The sequence below is a fragment of the Scleropages formosus genome, unplaced genomic scaffold (assembly GCF_900964775.1).
Source record: "Scleropages formosus unplaced genomic scaffold, fSclFor1.1, whole genome shotgun sequence".
Lineage (NCBI taxonomy): Eukaryota > Metazoa > Chordata > Actinopteri > Osteoglossiformes > Osteoglossidae > Scleropages > Scleropages formosus.
Genome location: NW_021641047.1, coordinates 165,074 through 188,012, shown reverse-complemented (window position 1 = coordinate 188,012; position 22,939 = coordinate 165,074). Strand labels below are relative to the sequence as shown.

The 22,939-nt window shown below is 46.1% G+C and overlaps 1 protein-coding gene and 1 long non-coding RNA gene across 2 annotated transcripts; both read left to right on the top strand.

Moving 5' to 3' along the window:
• The first annotated feature begins 10,012 nt into the window (after positions 1–10,012).
• LOC114909786 (uncharacterized) lies at positions 10,013–11,107 on the top strand. Its single transcript, XR_003797390.1, has 3 exons — positions 10,013–10,193; positions 10,900–10,943; positions 11,088–11,107. It is a non-coding gene; the product is annotated as an uncharacterized LOC114909786 (long non-coding RNA).
• Positions 11,108–11,621: 514 nt separating this feature from the next.
• LOC114909785 (cytosolic phospholipase A2 gamma-like) lies at positions 11,622–17,691 on the top strand. Its single transcript, XM_029249585.1, has 12 exons — positions 11,622–11,683; positions 11,976–12,174; positions 12,306–12,411; positions 13,382–13,522; positions 13,607–13,684; positions 13,881–13,925; positions 14,023–14,127; positions 15,229–15,378; positions 15,678–15,767; positions 16,263–16,411; positions 16,538–16,706; positions 16,954–17,691. The coding sequence occupies exons 1-12, from the start codon at positions 11,622–11,624 to the stop codon at positions 17,103–17,105; spliced, it is 1,446 nt and encodes a 481-aa protein (XP_029105418.1). The 3' UTR covers positions 17,106–17,691.
• Positions 17,692–22,939: the final 5,248 nt, after the last annotated feature.

The window sequence follows — 22,939 nt, the reverse complement described above, 5'->3', positions numbered from 1 at the left end:
CCAGAACCGAGAACCCCCGAGCTTCACCTTTCGTGCGTGGACCACCAAGCGAGCAGAAGTAGACGAGCGAAGGGGCCTGGCTGGGGTGTAGCGGTTGACTAAGTCTTGTAGATATCTGGGAGCAGCTCTATTGACGCATTTGTAGACCATAACCAGAGTCTTAAATTTGATCTAGACAGCTATAGGAAGCCGGTGCAGAGAGACGAGTAGAGGAGATACGGGGGAACGCTTCGGCAAATCAAACACAACTCGTGCAGGAGCATTCTGTAGAAGCTGCAGAGGTTTGATGGCATTAGCAGGAAGGGCCACACAGGAGAGAGTTGCAGTAGTCCAGACGGGAAGTCACCATGGCCTGGACAAGTAGTTGGGCGGAGTCAGTAGTGAGGTAGGGACAGATCCTACGAATATTATGCAGGATGTATCTGCAGGACCGGGTTGTGGCTTCAATATGTTGAGAGAATGAAAAGAAAAAAAAATTGGTGGGAGGGTATCGGATTTGTCTATCCTGTGTTTTACGCACCTACTCGAACGATGAACCTCGGTGCAGCAGGTGTAGGGAACAAACTAGGTTTGCTTGAGACTTTCATGTCCTGCAGCCATGTCTCCTTCTCGTAATGTAATGCATAAATTGTACTTTTGCTGAGATGTACGTCGCTTTGGACGAAAGCGTCTGCTAAATGAATAAATGTAAATGTAAGTGCCAAAGAGTTGAGTTTTGAGAGTTTTGTGTGTGTGTGTGTGTGTGTGGACTGGTGCCCCTTCCAGGGTGTACCCTGCCTCACTTCCTATACATCCAGGAGAGGCTTCAGACCACTGAGACCTTCCATTGGACAAGTGGTTAGGGGTAAAGCATGAATGGATCTACGCTAACAACCTAGGAAAGTAAATAAAGAAAACAAATGTGAAAACCATAAGAGGACTATTACTTTATAACGTAAGGCAAAATGCAAAACGTATTGTGTTTTTATTCTCCGGAGTTCAGCGCATACCAGTAACATTTCATAAGATATTGTCAGATAATTTAGGAAACACACTTTTCTATAAACCGTATGACACGCTGCCATATATCTGGCAAAAGAAAAATCATGTTTTACTCGCTTGTACCAAAAAGATTTTTTCAGATGTATTTAAAACCCATTTGCTTTCACACGATGAAGTCTTTTTGAACATTTCTCCAGGTTGGTCACAGTTCTGCCTTTATGTGTGTTGCTGTAACCAATAATAACCAGTGCAACTGGAGGAGCTGCACTGATCTTGGGAAATCTGCCCCCATCCAGCCGAGAGCGTTTCATTCTGTGCTCTGCTGGGAAGCAAGAACTGCGTCTGAAGCCCACGCCAAGTGTGGGTGGGTGGGTGGATGGGTGGGCAGGTCGGAGGAGCCGAGGAAAGGTTTGGCACGCATGTGCTCTGCCTTCTCTAGAGCAGTCGGCAAAAGAAGAAAGAGCCTGTAGGGTTCCCTCGTCCACATGGAGTCGACCACAGGAACCTCCTCAGATGAGCAGTGCAGTGATTTTCTCAAGTGCTCACATGATCTTCTTCCCATTTTATCTGTTTTCACAGCAGTTGATGCAGTCCACAATAGCATCTGACAAACGATATTATTCTGTTTGCTTTTACAGAAAAGGCCAATTGAGACGCATTCTAATTGCTGTAAATTATATACTGTATACAGCGCTGCTTGTAAGTATGTGAACCCCGTGTCCCTTAATTTTACCACAAAATGGGTATTTAATGAGAATCAGTGTTTCTCATGTGGCATAATAGGTGTGTAATGATCAGTTCCATATTTTGCTTTCGAGGAAATCGTGCGTGTAGTTGAAACACGCAAGTAATGTAGGTGCAAAAATAAGTGAATCCCATATTGCATTGGTTAAACCAAGTAGGTAAGCAGAATCGGGTGTAAATCATAACCATTTATTCATTTTATAAGTTAATTTTAATATTTTTTTACATGAATAATGATTATCCCTTGGGTTCATGTGCTTTCAAGCAGCTCTGTATATACAGCATATATACTATATAGTGATTAATTTGTGTTACAGTGAAAAATAATTAGAATTTCATAGAATCATGACCCAGACTTGGAAAAGTGGTTATTCATAATGTATGGTTAGTAAGAAATATTTGAAGTTATTGGAGGTTATTTCTTATTTAAGGAATTGATCCCAACTGCTTACACCTTTAATTTGTGGGTTTAGATTATATCTGCATTTTTAATTTGCCATTGATATATTTTGAAACTTAATAATGGGTACTTATACACACATAGATCCATGAATACATACAGTATTTGTATAACACAAAAGTATTTAGTAACAACAGTGACTTTTAAAATGCCAACCTCAAAAAATATAAAGATAAATAAAAGTAAGAGTAAGTGTAACACAACAAATTTGGGGCAACAGTATGGATATGAAAAAGGAAGGCGGTCTGTAGTGCAACATTGTTTACAATCTTTTTTTAAACTTTTGGCAACTTCACTGGTATCCCAAAAACTTTCAACACTAACTGCAGAACTGTGCCAATCTCTAGAACAGAGGGGCTGAGGTCTTTCGTATAGTGAAAACACTGAAGTACTCTGCATCAGTGCTGTGAAACAGAGTAAATATATGTGGAAATTTAGATTGCTTACATGGAATGGGAATTTACAGAGTTACAATATAGGGGCAGCAACTATCACAACAGCTGAGTGTGTGCCCTTGGCAATTGGTAGGTTCTGGGTGTGAATTTTACTCTACTACTCTTGCAAAAGGTACATCCCTAAATTGATGCAGTAAAATTCCCTGCTGTATGAAAGGGTAAATTATTGCAAATACAGAAAATAAGTTGCTTATCTAAATCTAAATGAAATCTAATCTAATGTAAATTTGATTAAGGTGTTAGATAAATAATAGTAATGATAAAGGTAAATAATGATACACTGAGTATTGACCCAGGGGGGTGTGGTGGTGTAGAAAGTTTGTCCAGGGCCTGCTTTCCGGTGGGTCTGGGGTTCGAGTCCTGCTTTGGGTGCCTTGTGACAGGCTGGTGCCCTATCCTGGGTATGTCCCCTTCCCCTTTCAGCCTTGCGCCCTGTGTTGCCAGGTTAGGCTCCAGCTCACCGTGACCCTGCTCAGGACAAGCAATTCCAGACTGTGTGTGTGTGTGTGTGTGTGTGTGTGTGTGTGTGTGTGTGTGTGTGTGAATATTGACCCTACTTTGAGTAACTTGACTCCTAGAGGTGTAAAGTTCACAAGGAGTAGAGTCTGACTGTACTTTACTGTATCAGTGTAACTTTAAACCTTTACCACTTGGTGGCAGTAGAATACAATTAAGTACAGTATTGTTACAGTTTCTGGGCCTTAGTAATGTAAAAAAGTGAATAAACATTAGTAACCAACAACATCCAGGTTTTACTCACTTAATTAAGTTAAATAATAAATCCAACACTTTGATCAAATATGCTTATTCATATACCCACAACTATATACTCCAGTGTGTGTTATGCATTTTACATTTATTCATTTACATTTATTAATTTAGCAGATGCTTTTTCCAAAGTGACGTATATCTCATAGAAAATACAATACGTACATTACATTAGCAGAAAGAGAGACATAGTTGCAGACATGTGATTCTTAAGTGCAGTTTGGTTTTTCCCTCATCTGAACCAATGTTCATCACACGAGTAGCTGCATAAAACTTTATCCGAATAGTCACGATTCCTGATCACCTTCTAAGCAATATATACATTTATGTTACATTACAGGAGTAGCTGTGTAATGGTTTATTCCGGCATAATCTTAAAGTTGTAGCGCATGAACATTTACACCTTACATGAACTTAAGGGATCATGGTCAAAATGAATCTGGAAGAGGTGAGTTTTAAGACCCTTTTCAAATGTGGACAGAATTAAAATTTTGCCATTCATCTGACATTTTGTTCTCTGAAAGTCTGTGGTCGTGTATTTGTGTGCCCAAGTGGAATCTAGACAAAAAATGCTGATTGGCTCCAGGTGAGTTGTCATTTGTAACCAATGTGGGACTTAATGGACATGGTGACTAGGAAGCTCAATACTTTACTTGGGCTACTTAGATCATGAATACAGCCAGAAAACCCCAAGAAAGACTCTAACCAGCAATCTTGTCCTTGTCCTTTGCCCAAGTCCTTAACCGCTATGGTATCTTCAACCATTTGCCCCTGCCCCTTTGCCCCGGAAATTGCCTCACTCCTTCCCCTTAGCTCCATCGTTCTCTTTCGCTCGATGGCTCCCCCAGGCGGTCAGAGTGCAGGAACCGGACTATAGGCGGTGTGGGGAACACGGCCACATCCAACGGGAGTGCCCTGTGGTGGATGTTGAGGCTGTTGGGCCCACTGAGGACGCCACTGACATCGCTGCTCTTGGTCCAGCACCACGATACTGAGTTCCAGTAAGGTTTGGAGGAGGTATCTGCTGGGCTTTGTTGAACTTACGGTGTCAGCAAGCAATGGTCCAACAAAGCCTAGTTCCGTCGAGGACATGGCATGGTTGCTGCATGGTGAAGGTTTGGTATGTTCACGGGGACGTGCGCAGCTATCTAGCTACAAGGATTAAGTTCTGTAGCCGAAAGTATAGTGTGCTGGCCGCTGTCACCCCGCGACCTCCCTTTCCACTGATTTTGGGTACTGACTGGAAGGGCTTTGAAAGGGTCTCGCGCAGGCTGAAGCGGAAAAGACTTGGAAAGGAGCTGAGATCCGTTGTCTCTCAGCAATGGCTGGGACTGGCAGCCCGGGCGGGGGTCAGCTCTTTGGACTCCTCGACTGGTACATGGTGGTTCGAGGAGATGAGTGACTTTCCACTTGAGTAGTCTGGAGACGACACCGTTTGACATGCACCTGAGCAGGCAGTCAAGATGGACAGGGTGCCCGAGTGCCCCGCCTACCCGTACTTTTGTGCTATTAATGACTGTTATTATAGGGTGCACCACAACCCTAGCATGATGGAAGAGACACTCCAGTTGTTAATGCCGCAGGGCCACCAAGAATTATTATTCCATGCGGAATATTATTCCATTCCAATATTATCCCCATGGCAGGATACCTCGGGTAGGACAAAACACTGTGGCAGTTACAGGCACGTATTCTTAGCCGGCTATTTGTGGGGATACCTGCCGACGGTGCGCCGCTTGTCCGGAATGCCAGCTTGTAAATCCACCCGCCATCCCACGCACACCGCTACATCCACTTCCCCTCCTGGAGGTCCCGTTCGACCGGGTGGGAACGGACTTCGTTGGGCCCTTGGAGTGAAGCGCGCGAGGGTTCCGGTTCATGGTAGTAATTGTTGATTATGCCTGCTGATATCCAAAGACGGTTCCCCTGCGGAATATGTAGGCTCACACGATGGCGGAGGCGCTGTTTAATAAATTCACGAGGGTGGGTGTCCCAAAAGAAATCCTCACAGATCAGGGCATGACATTTGTCACGCACACTTGCTAACCTATATAAGCTCCTGGGGGTTCAGCCCGTTCGCATCAGCATTTTTAGATGGCTTGGCGGAACGGTTCAATTAAACATTGAAAAATATGATCTCCAAATTTGTTGCTTAGGACCCCCGTCACTGGGATCTGTTATTGGACCCCCTGTTGTGTGCTGTACGGGAGGCGGCCCAGGCCTCCACAGGGTTCTCCCCTTTTGAACTGCTGTACGGATGGCTCCCATGTGGGGTCTTGGATATCATTCGGGAAGTTTGGGAGGTGGGGCCTAGCCCCAGTAAAAATGAGGTGCAACATGTTCTGGACCTACTGGCTCAATTGCGCGCTCTTGGCCGATTGTCACGGGAGCATCTACAGCAGACTCAGGAGAGGCAGGCACATGCTTACAACAACGGGACCTGTTTGCACCACTTCACCCAGGCAATAAGCTCGTGTTGCTTCCCACTTCGCAGTCCAAATTGCTCACCAAATGGCAAGGGCCTTTTGTGGTCACACAACAAATAGGGGATGTCGGCTACAAGGTCATCCAGTCCGACAGGGGCAATGCCTTGCAAATTTATCACCTTAATCTCCTTAAACGTTGGCAAGACATACCGGTCACCTTGCTGGCCATGCGAGACCCTGTACGGGATGAGCTGGGCCCGGAGCTGCTTGACTTGGACACAGACCTTTCCCCCATGGTGTTAGGGTAGGGACTCTCGGACCAACAACATACGGAAGTGAAGCAGCTGCAGGAGGAGTTTGTTGACGTATTCTCCCCACTGCTGGGCTGGACACCCTTCATACAGCATCGTATTTGGCCCCTGACAAATGCAGTCACATAGTTTGATGACTAGTCCATGCCCAAGATGGACGAGTTGCTGGACGACTGGGCACTGCTCATTTTTATTTGACACTGGACTTCACCAAAGGCTACTGGTAGATTGCCTTGTCACCAGAATCCAAGAAAATCTCGGCTTTCTCCACTCCTTTTGGTTTACATCAATTTGTTACACTCCCGTTTGATTTGCATGGGGCTCCAGCCACCTTCCAGAGACTTACGAACAGGGTCCTCAAACCCCATGCCAGCTACGCCGCAGCCTACCTGGATGATGTCATCATTTACAGCCCCGACTGGCCGCAGCACATGGCCCACCTATGGGCAGTCCTTCAGTGCGTGAGGGAGGCAGACCTTGTGTCAAACCCAGCAAAGTGTGCAACTGGGAGGAGTGAGGTACGGTATCTGGGGTTCCTCTTGAGGGACGGGCAGATTTGGCTCCAAATCAACAAAACAGCAGCTATTGCGGCTTGTCTGGTTCCCAAGACCAAAAGACAGGTGAGGTCTTCCTTAGGGGTGGCAAATTATTACCGTCGGTTTATACCAGGGTTCTCCACCTTGACTGCCCCACTGTCAGATCTCACTCGCCAAGGGGCCCCGGATTCGGTTCAGCGGACGGAGGAGTGCCAGACTGCCTTCTGGAGGATTAAGGCAATGCTTTGTGGGGGCTCAGTCCTGGCCTGTCCTGGCTTCTCTCTCCCCTTTGTCCCACAGGCAGATGCATCTGATCAAGGCCTAGGGGTGGTCCTCTCCCAGGAGGTAAGGGGGGAGTACTGACCTGTTCTGCACATCAGCCGAAAGCTAGCTCTTCAGCAGGGTAAGTACAACACAATTGAATAAGAATGTCTTGCAGTCAAATGAGCCGTCCTCTCACTCCAGTTCTCCCTCCTGGAACAAGAGTTCAGACTTTGTATGGAATGGACCACACACCCCTGCAGTGGCTGCACTTGATGAACGACTCAAACCCAGAGGTACCTGGCCGGGATGGAATCTGGTGGTCCCTGACTTCCTCTTGCGGTGGGGAGGGGGGAGGAGTGAGCGTGGGCAGAACCGTCACTCCCCCTGCCAGATGGAGGCATGTGAATGGCAATGGAGGAGCGTGGCACGCCCGGGAAGACGGGAGAGGGAAGGACTCGCCACACCCGTGGCTAATAACAACTGCTATTTCAAACCCTGTGTCCTATAGTGAAAGAAAGAGACGGATGCCAGACACCTCCACTCAGAGAATGAAGCACAGACGACCTTGCCCAACCCCAACCCCAACCCCAACCCCAACTCAAGACCCCCCCACTGTACCAGTTTCCAATTCTCCCCTTTCCTCAGCTCCCTTCCCCGTGAACCGATCCACTGTCTGTGTCGAGTGACAATAAAGGACACGCACCAGAAGTCTCCAGCATCTTGCGTCACAGTAAATTTACATTGCTTTAAAGGTACTACAGCCAGAGGGGGGGGGGAATCAAACCTATAACCTTTGGGTCCAAAGGCAGTAATGCTAACCACTATGCCTCCAGCTGCCCCAAGCTGTTACCTCCTTGTGTGTATGTGTCTGTACAGGTACACCCATTTTGTCACTGGTCTGTACTGTTTTCCTGTCAATCTTCACTAGTGATAAAGTCACCGTTTACCGACAGCCAATCAGATCCACTATGATAAGTTTAAAACCTAGATGATGGAACGCACAAGCGCCCTGTTGCCTGGCTTGACATTTAATATTATTTTGCTCATTTCAACCTGTGTGAATTATTTGCTTATTGCAAATGCTTTTGAGGGGGGGGTTGCAGTGGCGTGCCATGGCATGCTATGCTCAACCTGTGTGTGTTTCGTGTTCACCGTAAATAAATCAGTTTTTTCCCGGCTTTGAAGCCTTTTGTGATCGCTGTGACTTTGTGTGTCTTGAGAGAAAAGTGAACTGGTAAGATTGTCACATGATGCCAGTGTTCAAATGTTACAGCTCTAAACCCCTAGACAAGCTGGGGTCAAAACAAGGAGCGCATGCGCACGCACGCACACTTTCTGAAACCACTTGTCCCATACAGGGTCGCGGGGAGCCAGAGCCTAACCCAGTAACACAGGGTGCAAGGCTGGAGGGGAGGGGACACATCCAGGACAGGACATCAGTCCATCGCAAGGCACCCCAAGTGGGACTCGAACCCCAGACCCACCGGAGAGCAGGACCCGGTCAAACCCACCGTGCCACCGCACACCCCCGCAAGGAGCACTAAAATGCTAAAAAAAAAGGATGAGGAAGCAATTGAAAGAAAAAGAGACATGGCAAAAAGTAAGAAGTCATAACTAGGGAGTTGAACACAGGTGAATCCTTGTGCTGCAGCCCATAAAGATATAAACGCTGCAAAAGTAATTAGGCAGAACAATTAAAGCTTCTTCTAAGGGGAATTTTAAGTTAAGACAATGAGGGCTTCATCCCAGATAAACTTTCCAGAGTGGTCCACAGTGTTACATGAGCCACATCCTCCAAGTGCTCCAGTCATCATGGCTCCAAGTCTTCTGTTCCCACATCCTTCAAGTGCTCCAGTTGCGCCTCCCAAATTTCAAGTCTCCATATCACTACAGCAGAGAACCTGCACTTATCACCGAATACATTCTGCCCCTGTAAATAAACTCTGCACTTAAGTTCAACACAATCTACATGTCCATGTGATAATGGCAAACAAGTTTATAGCAATATGACAAACTAGACATTTTGTTAATGATTTCTTCAGAAGTTGAATGAAGACAGTTCCAGTCAGCTCGTGCCCTTGTGATCACAGTCAAAGGATAAAAAAACTGGGCCGATAATGAAAGCAGAACTGAGATGTCCTCAGAATACCCCGTGAAGGCTCTTCGAAATTCTCACGAGAAAGAAACAGCGATTAAATGATGTGCAGTGGTGCAATACAAAGGACAGACATTGCAAAACACTTTCAGACTTCCCTTCCCGTTAAAAGCATACAGAGGTTATTAACTCCTTTCCTAACTACTTATCCAACTCTGGGTATAAAAAATAAATTTGAATAAAAATGAATAAAAGCATCTACTAAATGCATACATGTAAATTTCGCTTTCTTTCTTTTGTGACTTTTCCAGACATGTTTGACATGAATTGTGAGTGTGTGTGTGTGTGTGTGTGTGTGTGTGTGTGTGTGTGATTGTCCTGCAATGGACTGTTGTCCAAGATGTACTTTGCCTCAATCCTTTCCACTGTAGACCTCACACCACTCTGAGGTCTGTACTGAACAAGCAGTTTCTAACAAGGACTGAATGAATGAATGAACGAATGAATGAATGAATGAAATATACATAATTATTGCTGAAAATAAATTATAAAACAGTAATGTACACTATACCATTGTGAAATATACACACACACATATTTTCAGAACCACTCGTCCCATATAGGGTCACAGAGCCTACCCGGTAACACAGGGCATAAGGCCAGAGGGGGAGGGGACACACCCAGGAGGGGACACCAGTCTGTCACAAGGCACCCCCAGCAGGACTCGAACCCCAGACCCACGGGAGAGCAGGACCATGGTCCAACCCACTGCACCACTGCACCTCCTCGTTGTGCAATAATGGACAAAATATATGTGAAACACAGAGGGATGCTGAGAAATTGTCTGGTATTAGGGTCACGAGTGTGTTAGAAGCCTTATTAACTCAAGAAAGTTTTTTTTGGGAGTTATTGATCTTTGTTTAAACATGTGCGGGGCCTTTCGGATTGTTGCGTAAATTGTGAAAAAGAAACTTTTATTTCTTATCTGTAATGAGTTTCCCTTCCTTCTCAAGGACGCTTCATTTCCGGAAAATTCATTTTATATTTTAAGGGGGCATGCAACTTACCGTAGTATAAAATAGTATTAGCAGGTTTTTCCACACTACAGCGTTTCTTGAACAACACTCAAGACATTCAACAACTAATCTGCATGGTAAATTGCAATCCTTCTATAATTCATAAAACTAACAAATCATTTGCTTGATTACATACATAATTATTACTAGATATAAGGCATATATAACCACTTGTATTATTAATTAAATGTAATATCTTGTCTGTATGTATTTGCATTTTCTTGGTACACAGATTCCATCTCGTGAAGTATTTCTGCTCTCTTCCATTATTAACTAAATTTAAAGAAACTATAAAATGATAAAAGTAACTAAGTGCTAGCAATATTTTTTGCCTCCACAATAATGTCATTATTTGTTACAGCACTGATTTTAAACATATCCATTCAGAAGAATATTTATTAATACTTTAGTCGCTTCTGTCTCTCATTGTTTTACAGATGATTTTGTGTTTATTGACTAATATAAACCATTATGAGTTGACAAATTAAACTTTATCTTGGACAAAATCATACTTTCTTTATGGATTCTAAGTGGAAAATCTCAATTAGGCCTAAAGGCTTTCAGAATTTTACTCACAGTTGTAAGTGGAATAAATATTTCTTACATTAGATACAAAAATTTGTCCTAAGACTACTTAAGAATTCATTTCAATACTGATAACAGCCATGGAAGTTGTAGATACATACTCACAGAAGTTCCATATTTATTAGTTGTATTACTAGAAAATCAGAAAATAAATGGCAAGGTAGTTTTCATGGCTGTACTTTGACTTTTTTGTTGCAGTTACAGATGATGAACAGGAGCAAGGACGCTACATCAGTGCAAAGGTAGTCCTTTGAAACTGTATAGTACTGTACATGAAAAATTATTTTTCTTTGTGTCAGTGTAAATTTAAAAAGTGTAAAATTCTTGAAATTACACTAACTAATTACACTAAATTTGCCGTTTGCTGCTTTTTCTTTGTCTCTTAGTGAGAATGTGCGTTTGTCTAAATCCCTCAATCCAAAGGAGGAGGAATATGTTAAAGGGAGACAAGCGGTGGTGGAAAAATGTCTAAAGGACAATGGGATTAAATATAAACAGGTATGTACTCCACACAAACCTGAGCCTCTCAACCTCTGTGTCTTGAGTTGACGACATAAAGCAGATGTTTCATGTAGATATTTTTTTGAGACAGACTTCAAAACATGTAGACCACTGTGCAAGTTTTAAAATATGCAGGACATTTTACTGTCACCTTAATAGCACTGATTTTCTCCACCTCTAACTGTACTACTGTATTTCAGTAAAGGCTGTGACCTCGGTGTCCCTTCTTTCTTGACTGGTTAGTGATTTAAGGAGATTAGAAAGTCAATAGAAACTTGATATTTGACCGAACTCCCTCAGTCTTGACTTTTCTTCTTGTCCCACACTCACTCCTGCAGGAACATGTCCCTGTCATTGCTGTCCTGGGCTCAGGAGGAGGTGAAAGGGCCGTGGTGGGACTGCTGGGCTCTTTGGCTCAGATGGCAGAGAAGAAACTGCTGGACAGCATCACCTATCTGTGTGGAGTGTCAGGGTCCACCTGGTAAATGGGCAAAATATTTTGAAAACAATTACAATACACACACACACTTTCTGAACCGCTTGTCCCATATGGGGTCGCGGGGAACCGGAGCCTAACCCGGCAACTCAGGGCGTAAGGCCGGAGGGGGAGGGGACACACCCAGGACGGGACGCCAGTCCGTCGCAAGGCACCCCAAGCAGGACTCGAACCCCAGACCCACCGGAGAGCAGGACCTGGTCCAACCCACTGCGTCCCCCCTCAAATACAATAATGAGTAGTAAATAATGTCAGTTTATTTTTGTATTCATGTCAGGTGTATGGCATCACTGTATGAAGATCCCTGCTGGTCTTTGAAAGTACCCACTAACAAGGACAAGCTTATGGAGAGACTCTCAGATGGAGAATTCAATATATCAGAAATGTTGGACTGGCTAAATGAAGCTGTAGAAGATGAGAATTACTCACTGACTGATTTTTGGGCTGCGACTGTTGTTTATCGTACTGTGAAAAAGGTCAGTGACTTAAAGAAAAAACAGCTTGCGTGACTGGACAATTGCTTTATCTTTAAGTTACTTTTAATGTGTGAAAGAAAATTAATATTAGATGTGATACATTGTTCTGACAAAATGTTTTTTCCCTTTAGATAGATAGACACCATCTCTCAGAGCAGAAAGACAGAGACACAACAAACCCATATCCCATCTACACAGCCATTGACAAGGGAATGAAAGAAGACCATCAGAAAACATGTGTGTACAATATCTGAACAGACAAAACCTCTGCTCTCATGATATTACCGTTTTGGTGTCTAGGTCTAGGCATTCTTGTTCTTGTGTCTCTGTCACCCACAACCGCACACCAGACATAAGCACCTGGTCGTAGTCAGCAGGGCAGGGTATAAAGGCTCCCGGTCCACCACTGTCAGATCACGGAATCTTGTATGAGACAACCGTCCCACCTGCGTTCTTCAGCTTTACCCTCACCTTGCCCAACCTTTGCCTTGCATTTCCCTTACCTTGCTTCCTCATCCCTGTCCCCGAGTCCTGCTTTCTACAGTTTCGACCTCTACCTCACCTCGCTGATCACGACTTAGGATCACCCCTTGGAGCAACGTTCGCACCTCGATTCCAGATCCAAGCCTATCCCCGACCACGAGTATTGCTTTGCTCCTCGAGCTTCCACATAAACGACCCTGCACTTGGGTCCCACCTCTGGTGTCCAGCCCCTGGGTCTAACAGTCCCCATGTATTGCTTTTATCTGCTAAAACTGGTTTTGTAATTTATTAGTTTCAACTGATTTGTATGCTTAAGAGCATTTAGTCGAGAGCTTGGTGTACTTTTTATTAGTATAAATATGACCACACTGAACTATCATAGGGAGAATGTATTAACAGGGAGACACAGATAAAGGGCATTAGTAATATAGTGGGCTGAGGTGCTGTCTTTGGGTTTAGAAGTTACAGGTTCAAATCCCACCATTTACTGTAGTATGTGTAAACAAAGTATTTACCCTAAATTCCCCCAGTGTAAAAATGGATAAATCATTGTAACTTTCTTTGGAGAAAATTGTCTGCTAAATGAATAAATGCAGTGTTGTATTTTTTATTTGTGTTTACAAAATTCAAGGAAACCCCTCATTCTTCTCTACGGCAATAGATGAATTGTGACATTTTGATTTGTCTTGGAGGGGCTTCAAACCATTGAATTCCTGTCTTGCAGACCCCTGGTTTGAGGTCAGCCCTCATGAAGCTGGATACACCCATGTGGGTGCCTATGTGACCACGTCCCTCTTCGGGAGCCAGTTTGAGGAAGGAATCGTAAAGAAACAGACTGAGGAAAAGGACATGCTGTATCTGCAAGGTCCTATTTGCCGTCTTTCTCTGAATTATTGCAGAAAAACTGCAACAGCAATCTGAGTAAACCGTGGTGACTGTCTCCATGCAGGACTATGCGGCAGTGCCCTTGCAGATGTGGAAAACAACAAAACAGAAATAGAAAAATGGCTCTGGAACTGGATCAAAAGTATTTGAAAAATATCTCTTTATTTGAGCTCATAATCATCAAATCTTAAGTTTTGCTGCTACATTGATCTGGGTTTTCCCATTTTGTCAATATTTCTTGTACTTATTGGGAACACTTTCTTAAAATTTTACTTTGAACTCCAAATCTATAATGGACAGTCTACTGAAAGTGAATTAATGTCACTTCTTTTTCTCAGAAATTTTTTCAGTGATGACCAGTGAACAGAGTGCTGCGAATGTGGGTGAGCTGTTATCACTCAGTGCTTTCCACATTCATCCCAGTCCTGAGTAGCTCTCTCTCTATAACTCACTCCTTTTTTTCATGAACTCCCCATGAAGATCCTGTACATCAGATACTGAATCATCTTATTCAGCTGTATGACAAATATGATGATGATGATCATGGCTGCTCTCTGCTACTGGATCATCTGAAAGAACAACCAGGTGCAGTGGAAGAGTGAAATGTGTAAATCTGTCATTTTTTTTTAAAAGCACACATAGACACACACATATACATACACACATACACGAACATAGTACTATTGTATGTATTTTTTTCAGTTCCATTACATCGCACTTGGTTTACAGTCATGGTCTTTGTCCAAGGTCATTTGTAATTGTACATTTTTTAACAGTATGAAATTTCTTATGACAACAATTGTTATGATTGATGAAAGTTCAAGGTGAGGCGTGATTGCCAGGATTAAACAAAATGACTACAGGGGCAACACACACACACACCATCTGAACCGCTTGTCCCATACAGGGTCGTGGGGAGCCAGAGCCTAACCTGGCAACACAGGGCATAAGGCTGGAGGGGACACACCCAGGATGGGACACCAGTCTATCACAAGGCACCCCAAGTGGGACTTGAACCCCAGACCCACTAGAAAGCAGAACACGCTCCAACCCACTGCACCACCACGCCCCCCATCACGGGGAAACAGACAACAAATTATAAAAGAAGAAGCTGCTCTGAGAATGAAAGTTAAGCAAAAGATTTTTTACACAGTTTACATAGTAAAGTCAGATTTACATGACATCTTTTCATTGACATTTTTTCATCATATTTATTTTTCCTCAAAAGCAAAGTACAATTTAGAGGAAAAAAGTACATTTCACAACAGCCGATGAGCTATTGACACAGACCCATCATTGTCTGCACAGTTAGTGTGAGACCACCAGATACAGGTGGTGTGATGCAAATGTATTGAGCAGGTAAGAGATCAGGAGAGAAGTGGGTCCAAAAGAGAGCTGTTCCGAGTGACTGAAGTTCAGTTGTCCAGTGTGGGCAGAAAAAGGCCTGAAGAAATTGTTGAGTGGTATATTCAATGAGAAAGGGGTAGATCTTATGTGGTAAAGATATAAGCAACAGATGTAGGACATAAGAAGTGTAAGAAGTGATTTATAGTTGAAAGATTCAACCAGTGTCTCACACTGAGGTTCTTTACAGAAAGAGAGGTGACAGAGTGGCGTTCTCATGACAAGAGAGAACTTCAAGGCTGAACGTACACTGCTTAACAAAATGAATTCTTAATTTTTCAGTGCAGAACCGCCTGATGGTTCCCAGTGTGGAATTACTGCTGAAACATGCGTGGACGAACTTGAGCCCAGAGCTGAGACTGAAATATATTTCAGATCTTTCCATTGAAATCTGCAATTCCCTTGAGGACTGGTTTGGTTCTTTAAGCAAAAGTAAGCACTGCCATCACTGTTTTTGTCTATAAAATTATGTATTGCATCAGATATTTCAACATACTGCAACCAAGCAAAACAGTTCTATATTTAATATATTTGCATATGCATAAAGGTATTTAAAAAAGTACTTCTCTCATATTTGCCCTAGTTTTAACCAGAGCTCCAATTTAACTGTAGTACAATATTTGGAATGATTTTGTATGTTTCCTTCAGATTCAGAAATCATAAATATTGTGATTAATAATGTAAAATATTGGAATGTGTTGGCAAGATTTTGCATTTTCTCCTCAACACAGCTGCAAAAATAATAACGAAAACCATCGTAGCGCTATGTAGCTGGACCTGGGGCACCAAATTCAACTTTCTACACAACTATTCTGTAGAAGGCAAGTTTGCTTGTGTGTGTGTGTGTTCTTCTGGTGTATTCAGGTCCCTTTGCACAAATCTGATTTCAGAAATAAAAAAATTGAGTGAGATTAATTCACACACACACACACACACACACACACACACACACACACACACAATGTCTACAACCACTTGTCCCAAGCGGTCCCAATGAACCAGAGCACAGGGCACAAGGCTGGAGGGGGAGGGGACACACCCCGAATAGGACGCCAATCCGCTGCAAGACACCCCAGGCAGGACTCAAACCCCAGACCTGCCTAATTCACATTCAGCTCTACATTCAGCTCTCAGGAAATATAGTTGTAACTATCTGTAAGATTATCTATATATCTCTAAGATTATCTGTAATAATTAACTCTAAGGTCTGACTGGCTTGTCTGTCCCATGAGGAACACCATTTGGGCTTCAAGTCCCATTATAATGGAGGCAGTTTGATGGTCAGCAAAATACTCTTGGACTTCACGTGTCTTCAGGGTCCCCAGTTGCATTGGTGTCAGATGAGAAGCGATACCTGATGGATGCAGGACTCCTGTTGAACTCTCCCTATGTGGCTGCCTTACGGCCGGAGAGGAAGGTGGACCTCATTCTCTCCTTCGACTTCAGCAGCGATGATCCCTTCCAGGTACTATGAGTTGGTGAAACCAGTGTGCTAACACTGAGCAGTTCTTTCATTAGAATGACAGACTTGAATGGATTTCATATTTTGGTGAAAGTTGTAATCACCATGTCACGTCTGTAACTTCCCCAGACAATCAGGCAAGCAGCAGATTACTGTAAAGAGGCCGGAGTACCATTCCCCACTGTGGTCATTCCAGCAGGAGAGGAAGACAAACCTAAAGACTTCTATGTGTTCAAAGATGGAGAAAAAGCACCCATCGTCATCCACATTCCGCTCTTCAACACTGTCAGCTGTGGAGGTCTGGTCCTAATTTATGGATTTCATGAGTAACAGTGATGTGCAAAGAAGTGGTTGAATTGCAAGCTGTCATCGTAATGAAAGTACATTTTTGCAATATAAGCTTTTTCATCCCTACTTCTGTTTTAACACATCACCTTCAGCAGAGCTGTAAAGCCAGCATGTTCCTGCTGATAAACCATTTATGTATGTTCTCGTTTCCAGTTTTTCTTCCATTATATGACATTTTTCTTCTGTGTCTCTCTCAGACAACCTCGAGGAGTGGAGGAACAATTACAAAACGTTTCAACTTCCATACGATAGGAAAAAGATTGAGGAGGTTCTCTCCATCTCTAGTCTGAACGTGAAGAACAACAAGCAGCAGATCATTGCAGAGATCCAGGCAGTGTGCACAGATTGATACTGCAGATGTTCAAGTCCAGTATATCTCCAGACTAGTTTTCTTCATCAGGTTTTCTCTAATCACTTTAGAATTAACTACTTCTGTATTACTTTTCACTGGACAGACAACTTTAATCACTTTTGTCAAGCTACTGTAATACCTGTTAGAACATACCTTTATTTAATGTTTCAAGGGTATCTGCCAGTAAATTCCAGTGCGTTGCTTCTCTGGTAAAACATAAATGCAGCCAGTGATGCAGGGAAGATGGCCACATGGGAATGAAATGGCAGAAAGAAAAGTAGAAAAGCATGGAACCAAAAAATACTGTACTAATAAATAATACCAAAAACAGCATGATTGCATTGCAAAGAAAATAAAAGAAAGCTTGTCACAGAAATAAGATTACACCTGGAATAAAGGGGACAGATAAAACTGGACCTAATGCATGGTGGAACTCAATCTGATACACTTCATTAATGTTAAGCTTTCCTTCAGAAAAGGTACCTCTTCTACAGTCCTTCTTTCTTGTTGGTGGAGTTGGAAACCCTTCGCTTACAATGAATTGGCACTTGTGTGGAAGTATATAGAAGCCAATAAAGAAAAATTCACCTCTTCTGTTTTGTGCTGCTGCTTCTCACAAACATACTAACTCAAACTGTTTCATAAACCACTTGTCTTTCTCAGGGTCACGGAAGTGCAAAGCCCATCCTGCAATCAATTTCTAACACCAGGCTAGAAAAACTACACAGAGAATGGGACACCAAGCTACAGACAGAAACACACAAACAAACACTGCAGGCAAACCTGTTTGTGACTTAATCCTTTAGTTGTCCTGCTTCTTATGCTTCTAATAGTCGAAGGATTTATACTTTTGAATTTTGAGTTACAAGTTCTTTATACACCCCTCCATGAACTGCCACCTTACCGTGGTGGAGGGGTTTGAGTGCCTGAATGAGTCCAGGAGCTATGTTGTCTGGGGCTATATGCCCCTGGTAGGGTCTCCCATGGCAAACAGGTCCTGGATAACAGACGAGACAAAGCGCGGTTCAAAAACCCCTTATGAAGCAAAAATCAAGGCTTTCGTTTACCCCGAGACAAAGCGCGGTTCAAAAACCCCTTAGGAAGCAAAAATCAAGGCTTTCGTTTACCCCGCCCGGTATGGGGTCACCGGGGCCCCACCCTGGATCCAGGCCTGGGGGGGGGGGGGGGTCGCATGCGAGCGCCTGGTGGCCAGGTCTATGCCCACAGGGCCTGGCCGGGCTCAGCCCGAAGCCATGACGTGGAGCCGCTCTTCGGTGGGCTCACCACCTGCCGGAGAGACCGTAAGGGGCCGGTGCATTGTGATCTGGGCGGTGGTCGGGGCCGAGTGCCTGGCCGACCCAAACCTCGGGCGCCAACTCTGGTTTTTGGGACTTGGAATGTCACCTCACTGGCGGGGAAGGAGCCTGAGCTGGTGCGGGAAGTTGAGAGATACCGTCTAGATATAGTCGGGCTCACTTCCACTCACAGCTTGGGTTCTGGAACCACTCTTCTCGACGAAGGGTGGACTCTCCACTATTCTGGCGTTGCCCAGGGTGAGAGGCGGCGGGCGGGTGTGGGCTTATTAATAGCCCCCCAGTTTAGCCGCCATGTGTTGGAGTCTACCCCGGTGAATGAGAGGGTCATCTCCTTGCGCCTTCGGGTCAGGGAATGGTCTCTCACTGTCGTTTGTGCTTATGCGCCTAGTGGCAGTGTAGAGTACCCGGCCTTCTTGGAGTCCCTGGAGGGCGTGCTGGAAAGCGCTCCCACTGGGGACTCTGCCGTTCTACTGGCGGACTTTAACGCCCACGTGGGTAGCAACAGTGACACCTGGAGGGGCGTGATTGGGAGGAACGGCCTCCCTGATCTGAACCCGAGCAGTGAGTTGTTATTGATTTCTGTGCTAGTCGCGGTTTGTCCATAACGAACACCATGTTCATGCATAAGGGTGTCCATCAGTGCACTTGGCACCAGGACACCCTAGGTCGGAGGTCGATGATCGACTTTGTAGTCGTTTCTTCTGACCTTCGACCATATGTCTTGGACACTCGGGTGAAGAGAGGGGCTGAGCTGTCAACTGATCACCACCTGGTGGTGAGTTGGATTCGATGGCGGGGGAAAAAGCTGGACAGACCTGGCAGGCCCAAACGCATAGTGAGGGTCTGTTGAGAACGTTTGGCGGAGGCCCCTGTCAGAGAGGTCTTCAACTCCCACCTCCGACAGAGCTTCAACCAGGTCCCGAGGGAGGTGGGGGACATTGAGTCTGAATGGACTATGTTCCGCGCCTCCATTGTCGGGGCGGCGGTTCGGAGCTGCGGCCATAAGGTCTCCGGCGCCTGTCGCGGCGGCAATCCCCGAACACGGTGGTGGACACCGGAAGTAAGGGATGCCGTCAAGCTGAAGAAGGAGTTCTATCGGGCCTGGCTGGCTCATGGGACTCCTGAAGCAGCTGACAGGTACCGACGGGCCAAACGGAGCGCAACTCTGGCAGTCGCCGCGGCAAAAACTCGGGCTTGGGAGGAGTTCGGTGAGGCCATGGAGGAAGACTTTCGGTCGGCCTCAAAGAGATTCTGGCAAACCGTCCGGCGACTCAGAGGGGGGAGCGGTGTTCCACAAACACTGTTTACAGTGGAAGTGGTGCGCTGCTGACCTCAGCTGAGGATGTCCTCGGGCGGTGGAAGGAGTACTTTGAGGATCTCCTCAATCCCTCCGACACACCTTCCGTAGAGGAAGCTGAGGCTGGGGACTTGGAGGGGGACTCGTCCATTACCCTGGCTGAAGTTGCTGAGGTAGTCAAAAAACTCCTCGGTGGCAAGGCTCCGGGGGTGGATGAGATCCGCCCCGAGTTTCTCAAGTCTCTGGATGTTGTGGGGCTGTCTTGGCTGACACGCCTCTGCAGCATCGCGTGGAGTTCGGGAACGGTGCCTCTGGACTGGCAGACCGGGGTGGTGGTCCCTCTTTTTAAGAAGGGGGACCGGAGATTGTGTTCCAACTACAGGGGGATCACACTCTTTAGCCTCCCTGGGAAAGTCTATGCCAGGGTACTGGAAAGGAGAATCCGACCGATAGTCGAACCTCGGATTCAGGAGGAGCAATGCGGTTTTCGCCCTGGCCGTGGAACACTGGACCAGCTCTATACCCTCACTAGGGTGCTGGAGGGTTCGTGGGAGTTTGCCAAACCAGTCCATATGTGTTTTGTGGACCTGGAGAAGGCATTCGACCGTGTCCCTCGTGGCATCCTGTGGGGGGTACTTCGGGATTATGGGGTTCGGGGCTCGTTGCTACGGGCTGTTCGTTCCCTGTATGACCGGAGCAGGAGCTTGGTTCACATTGCCGGCAGTAAGTCAGACCTGTTTCCGGTGCATGTTGGACTCCGCCAGGGCTGCCCTTTGTCACCGATTCTGTTCATTATCTTCATGGACAGAATTTCTAGGCGCAGCCAGGGAACGGAGGGTGTCTGTTTTGGTGGCCGCGAGATCTCGTCTCTGCTTTTTGCGGACAATGTGGTCCTGTTGGCTTCATCAAGTCAAGACTTGCAGCGTGCACTGGGGAGGTTTGCAGCCGAGTGCGAAGCGGCGGGGATGAGAATCAACACCTCCAAATCCGAGGTCATGGTTCTCAGTCGGAAAAAGGTGGATTGCCCCCTCCGGGTTAGGGGGGAGTTGCTCCCTCAAGTGGAGGAGTTTAAGTATCTCGGGATCTTGTTCACGAGTGAGGGAAAAATGGAGCGGCAGGTTGACAGAAGGATCGGTGCTGCGTTCGCAGTAATGCGGTCATTGTACCGGTCTGTTGTGGTGAAGAGGGAGCTGAGTCGTAAGGCGAAGCTCTCAATTTACCGGTCGATCTACGTTCCTACCCTCACCTATGGTCATGAACTCTGGATCATGACCGAAAGAATGAGATCGCGGATACAAGCGGCAGAAATGAGTTTCCTCCGCAGAGTGGCCGGGCGCACCCTTAGGGATAGGGTGAGGAGCTCAGTCACCCGGGAGGAGCTCGGAGTAGAGCCGCTGCTCCTCCGCATCGAGAGGAGCCAGTCGAGGTGGCTCGGGCATCTGTTCCGGATGCCTCCTGGACGCCTCCCTGGGGAGGTGTTCCGGGCATGTCCCACTGGGAGGAGGCCTCGGGGCAGACCCAGGGCACGTTGGAGAGACTATGTCTCCTGGCTGGCCTGGGAACGCCTTGGGGTTTCCCCAGAGGAACTGGAGGAGGTGTGCGGGGAGAGGGAAGTCTGGAGGACTCTGCTCGGACTGCTGCCCCTGCGACCCGGTCCCGGATAAAAGCGGAGGAAGATGGATGGATGGATGGATGGATGGAAGTTCTTTATACAGAAAAAAAGTCCAAGCATCTACACCAGGGAACAGCTGGGAGTGTAGTGGTTATAGCTGCTACCTTTGGACGCACAGGTTCGATACCAACCTCTGGCTGTAGTACCCTTGAGCAAGGTACTTACCCTAAAATTGTTCAAACAAATTATCCAGCTGTCGTAGCAAACAGAAGACAGGGAGGAGGCTGGAACCAAGTGCAGGATTACTTATTCAAAACCAGAGGACTAGGCTTGGTCTTGTGGTTGGGGACAAGAAAATATTCGGTCAACTGGCAGACAGGGCTGGAGCGAGGACCCAAGGGAAGAAGGAAGCAGTTGTGACCAGGGAGAAATGAAGTTGGGCTAGCAAGTGAAGATGAACAGGACAAGAGATGAGGTAGGTTCAAGAGCACAGAGGAGATGGTTGTCTCAAGTGAGATTCTGTAACTGTGGAGTGGTGCTCTTTGTAGCCGGTTGCTCTAACTAGAGCCAGGTGTTTCCGGTTGAGGCGAGGGTATGATCGTGACAGAACTGCTGGAAGGAGAGCCACCTCTGAGATGGGGTGCTAGTTGGTCTGGATGGTCCTTCTGGAAATCTAAGATAAGTGAAGGGTTGAGGAAGTCATGGGCCAGAACCCAGCTGTGTTCCTCCCCCCGTGCCCTTCCCAGTCCACCAAGTACTGCATGCCCCCATGTTGACACTTGGAATCCAGGAGGGTACGGATGAAGTAGACTGGCGCTCCATCCACCTCCAATGGAGGTGGTGCCGGTGTCCTCTGCGCTGGGTGGAGCAGAGAGGTCTTGTAGGGCTTTAACAAGAAGATATGGAAAGTTGGGCAGATGAGGGAGAAGTTGTAACTGGTATGTAGCAGAGGAGATGCGCTGGAGGATCTTGCAGGGCCTGATGAAGTAAGGGCTGAGTTTCTGGGATGGAAATTTCAGGCGGATGTCCCAAGTGGACAGTCATACCCTCCATCCTGGCTGGAAGAGCAGGGTGTGACAGTGTTTGTCAGCTTGTTGTTTGTAGTGTTGGGTGCTCTGGTGCAGGTGGTCGCGGATGGAGCACCAGGCGTTAGTGGCTGGGAGATCTATGGAGCCCGGATGCCAGAAAAATAGTCGAGGTTGACAACCTAAAAGACACTGGAAGGGGGATAAGCCCATGGAGGAAAGAGAAAGGGCATTGTGCCCACACTCTGCCAATGGTAAGAACCACGATCACTGGTCCTGGTTCTGACCGCAGTAGCTCCGAAGAAACCGGCTAAGGTCTTGGTTGAGACGCTCCACTTGACCGTTGGCCTGGGTGGTGGTACACCGAGGTGAGGCTGACAGAGACCCCAAGCTTCTGCAAAAGACCTTCCATACTCGGGACATGAACTGCGTTACCCTGGTCAGAGATGATGTCCTCGGGTAACCTGTACAGCCGCAACACCTGTTGGTAGAGCTGTTTGGCCGTAACAAATGCAGTCGGGAGTCAAGGAAGCGGAATGAGGCGGCAAGCTTTGGAAATGTGATCGATCACCACTAGGATG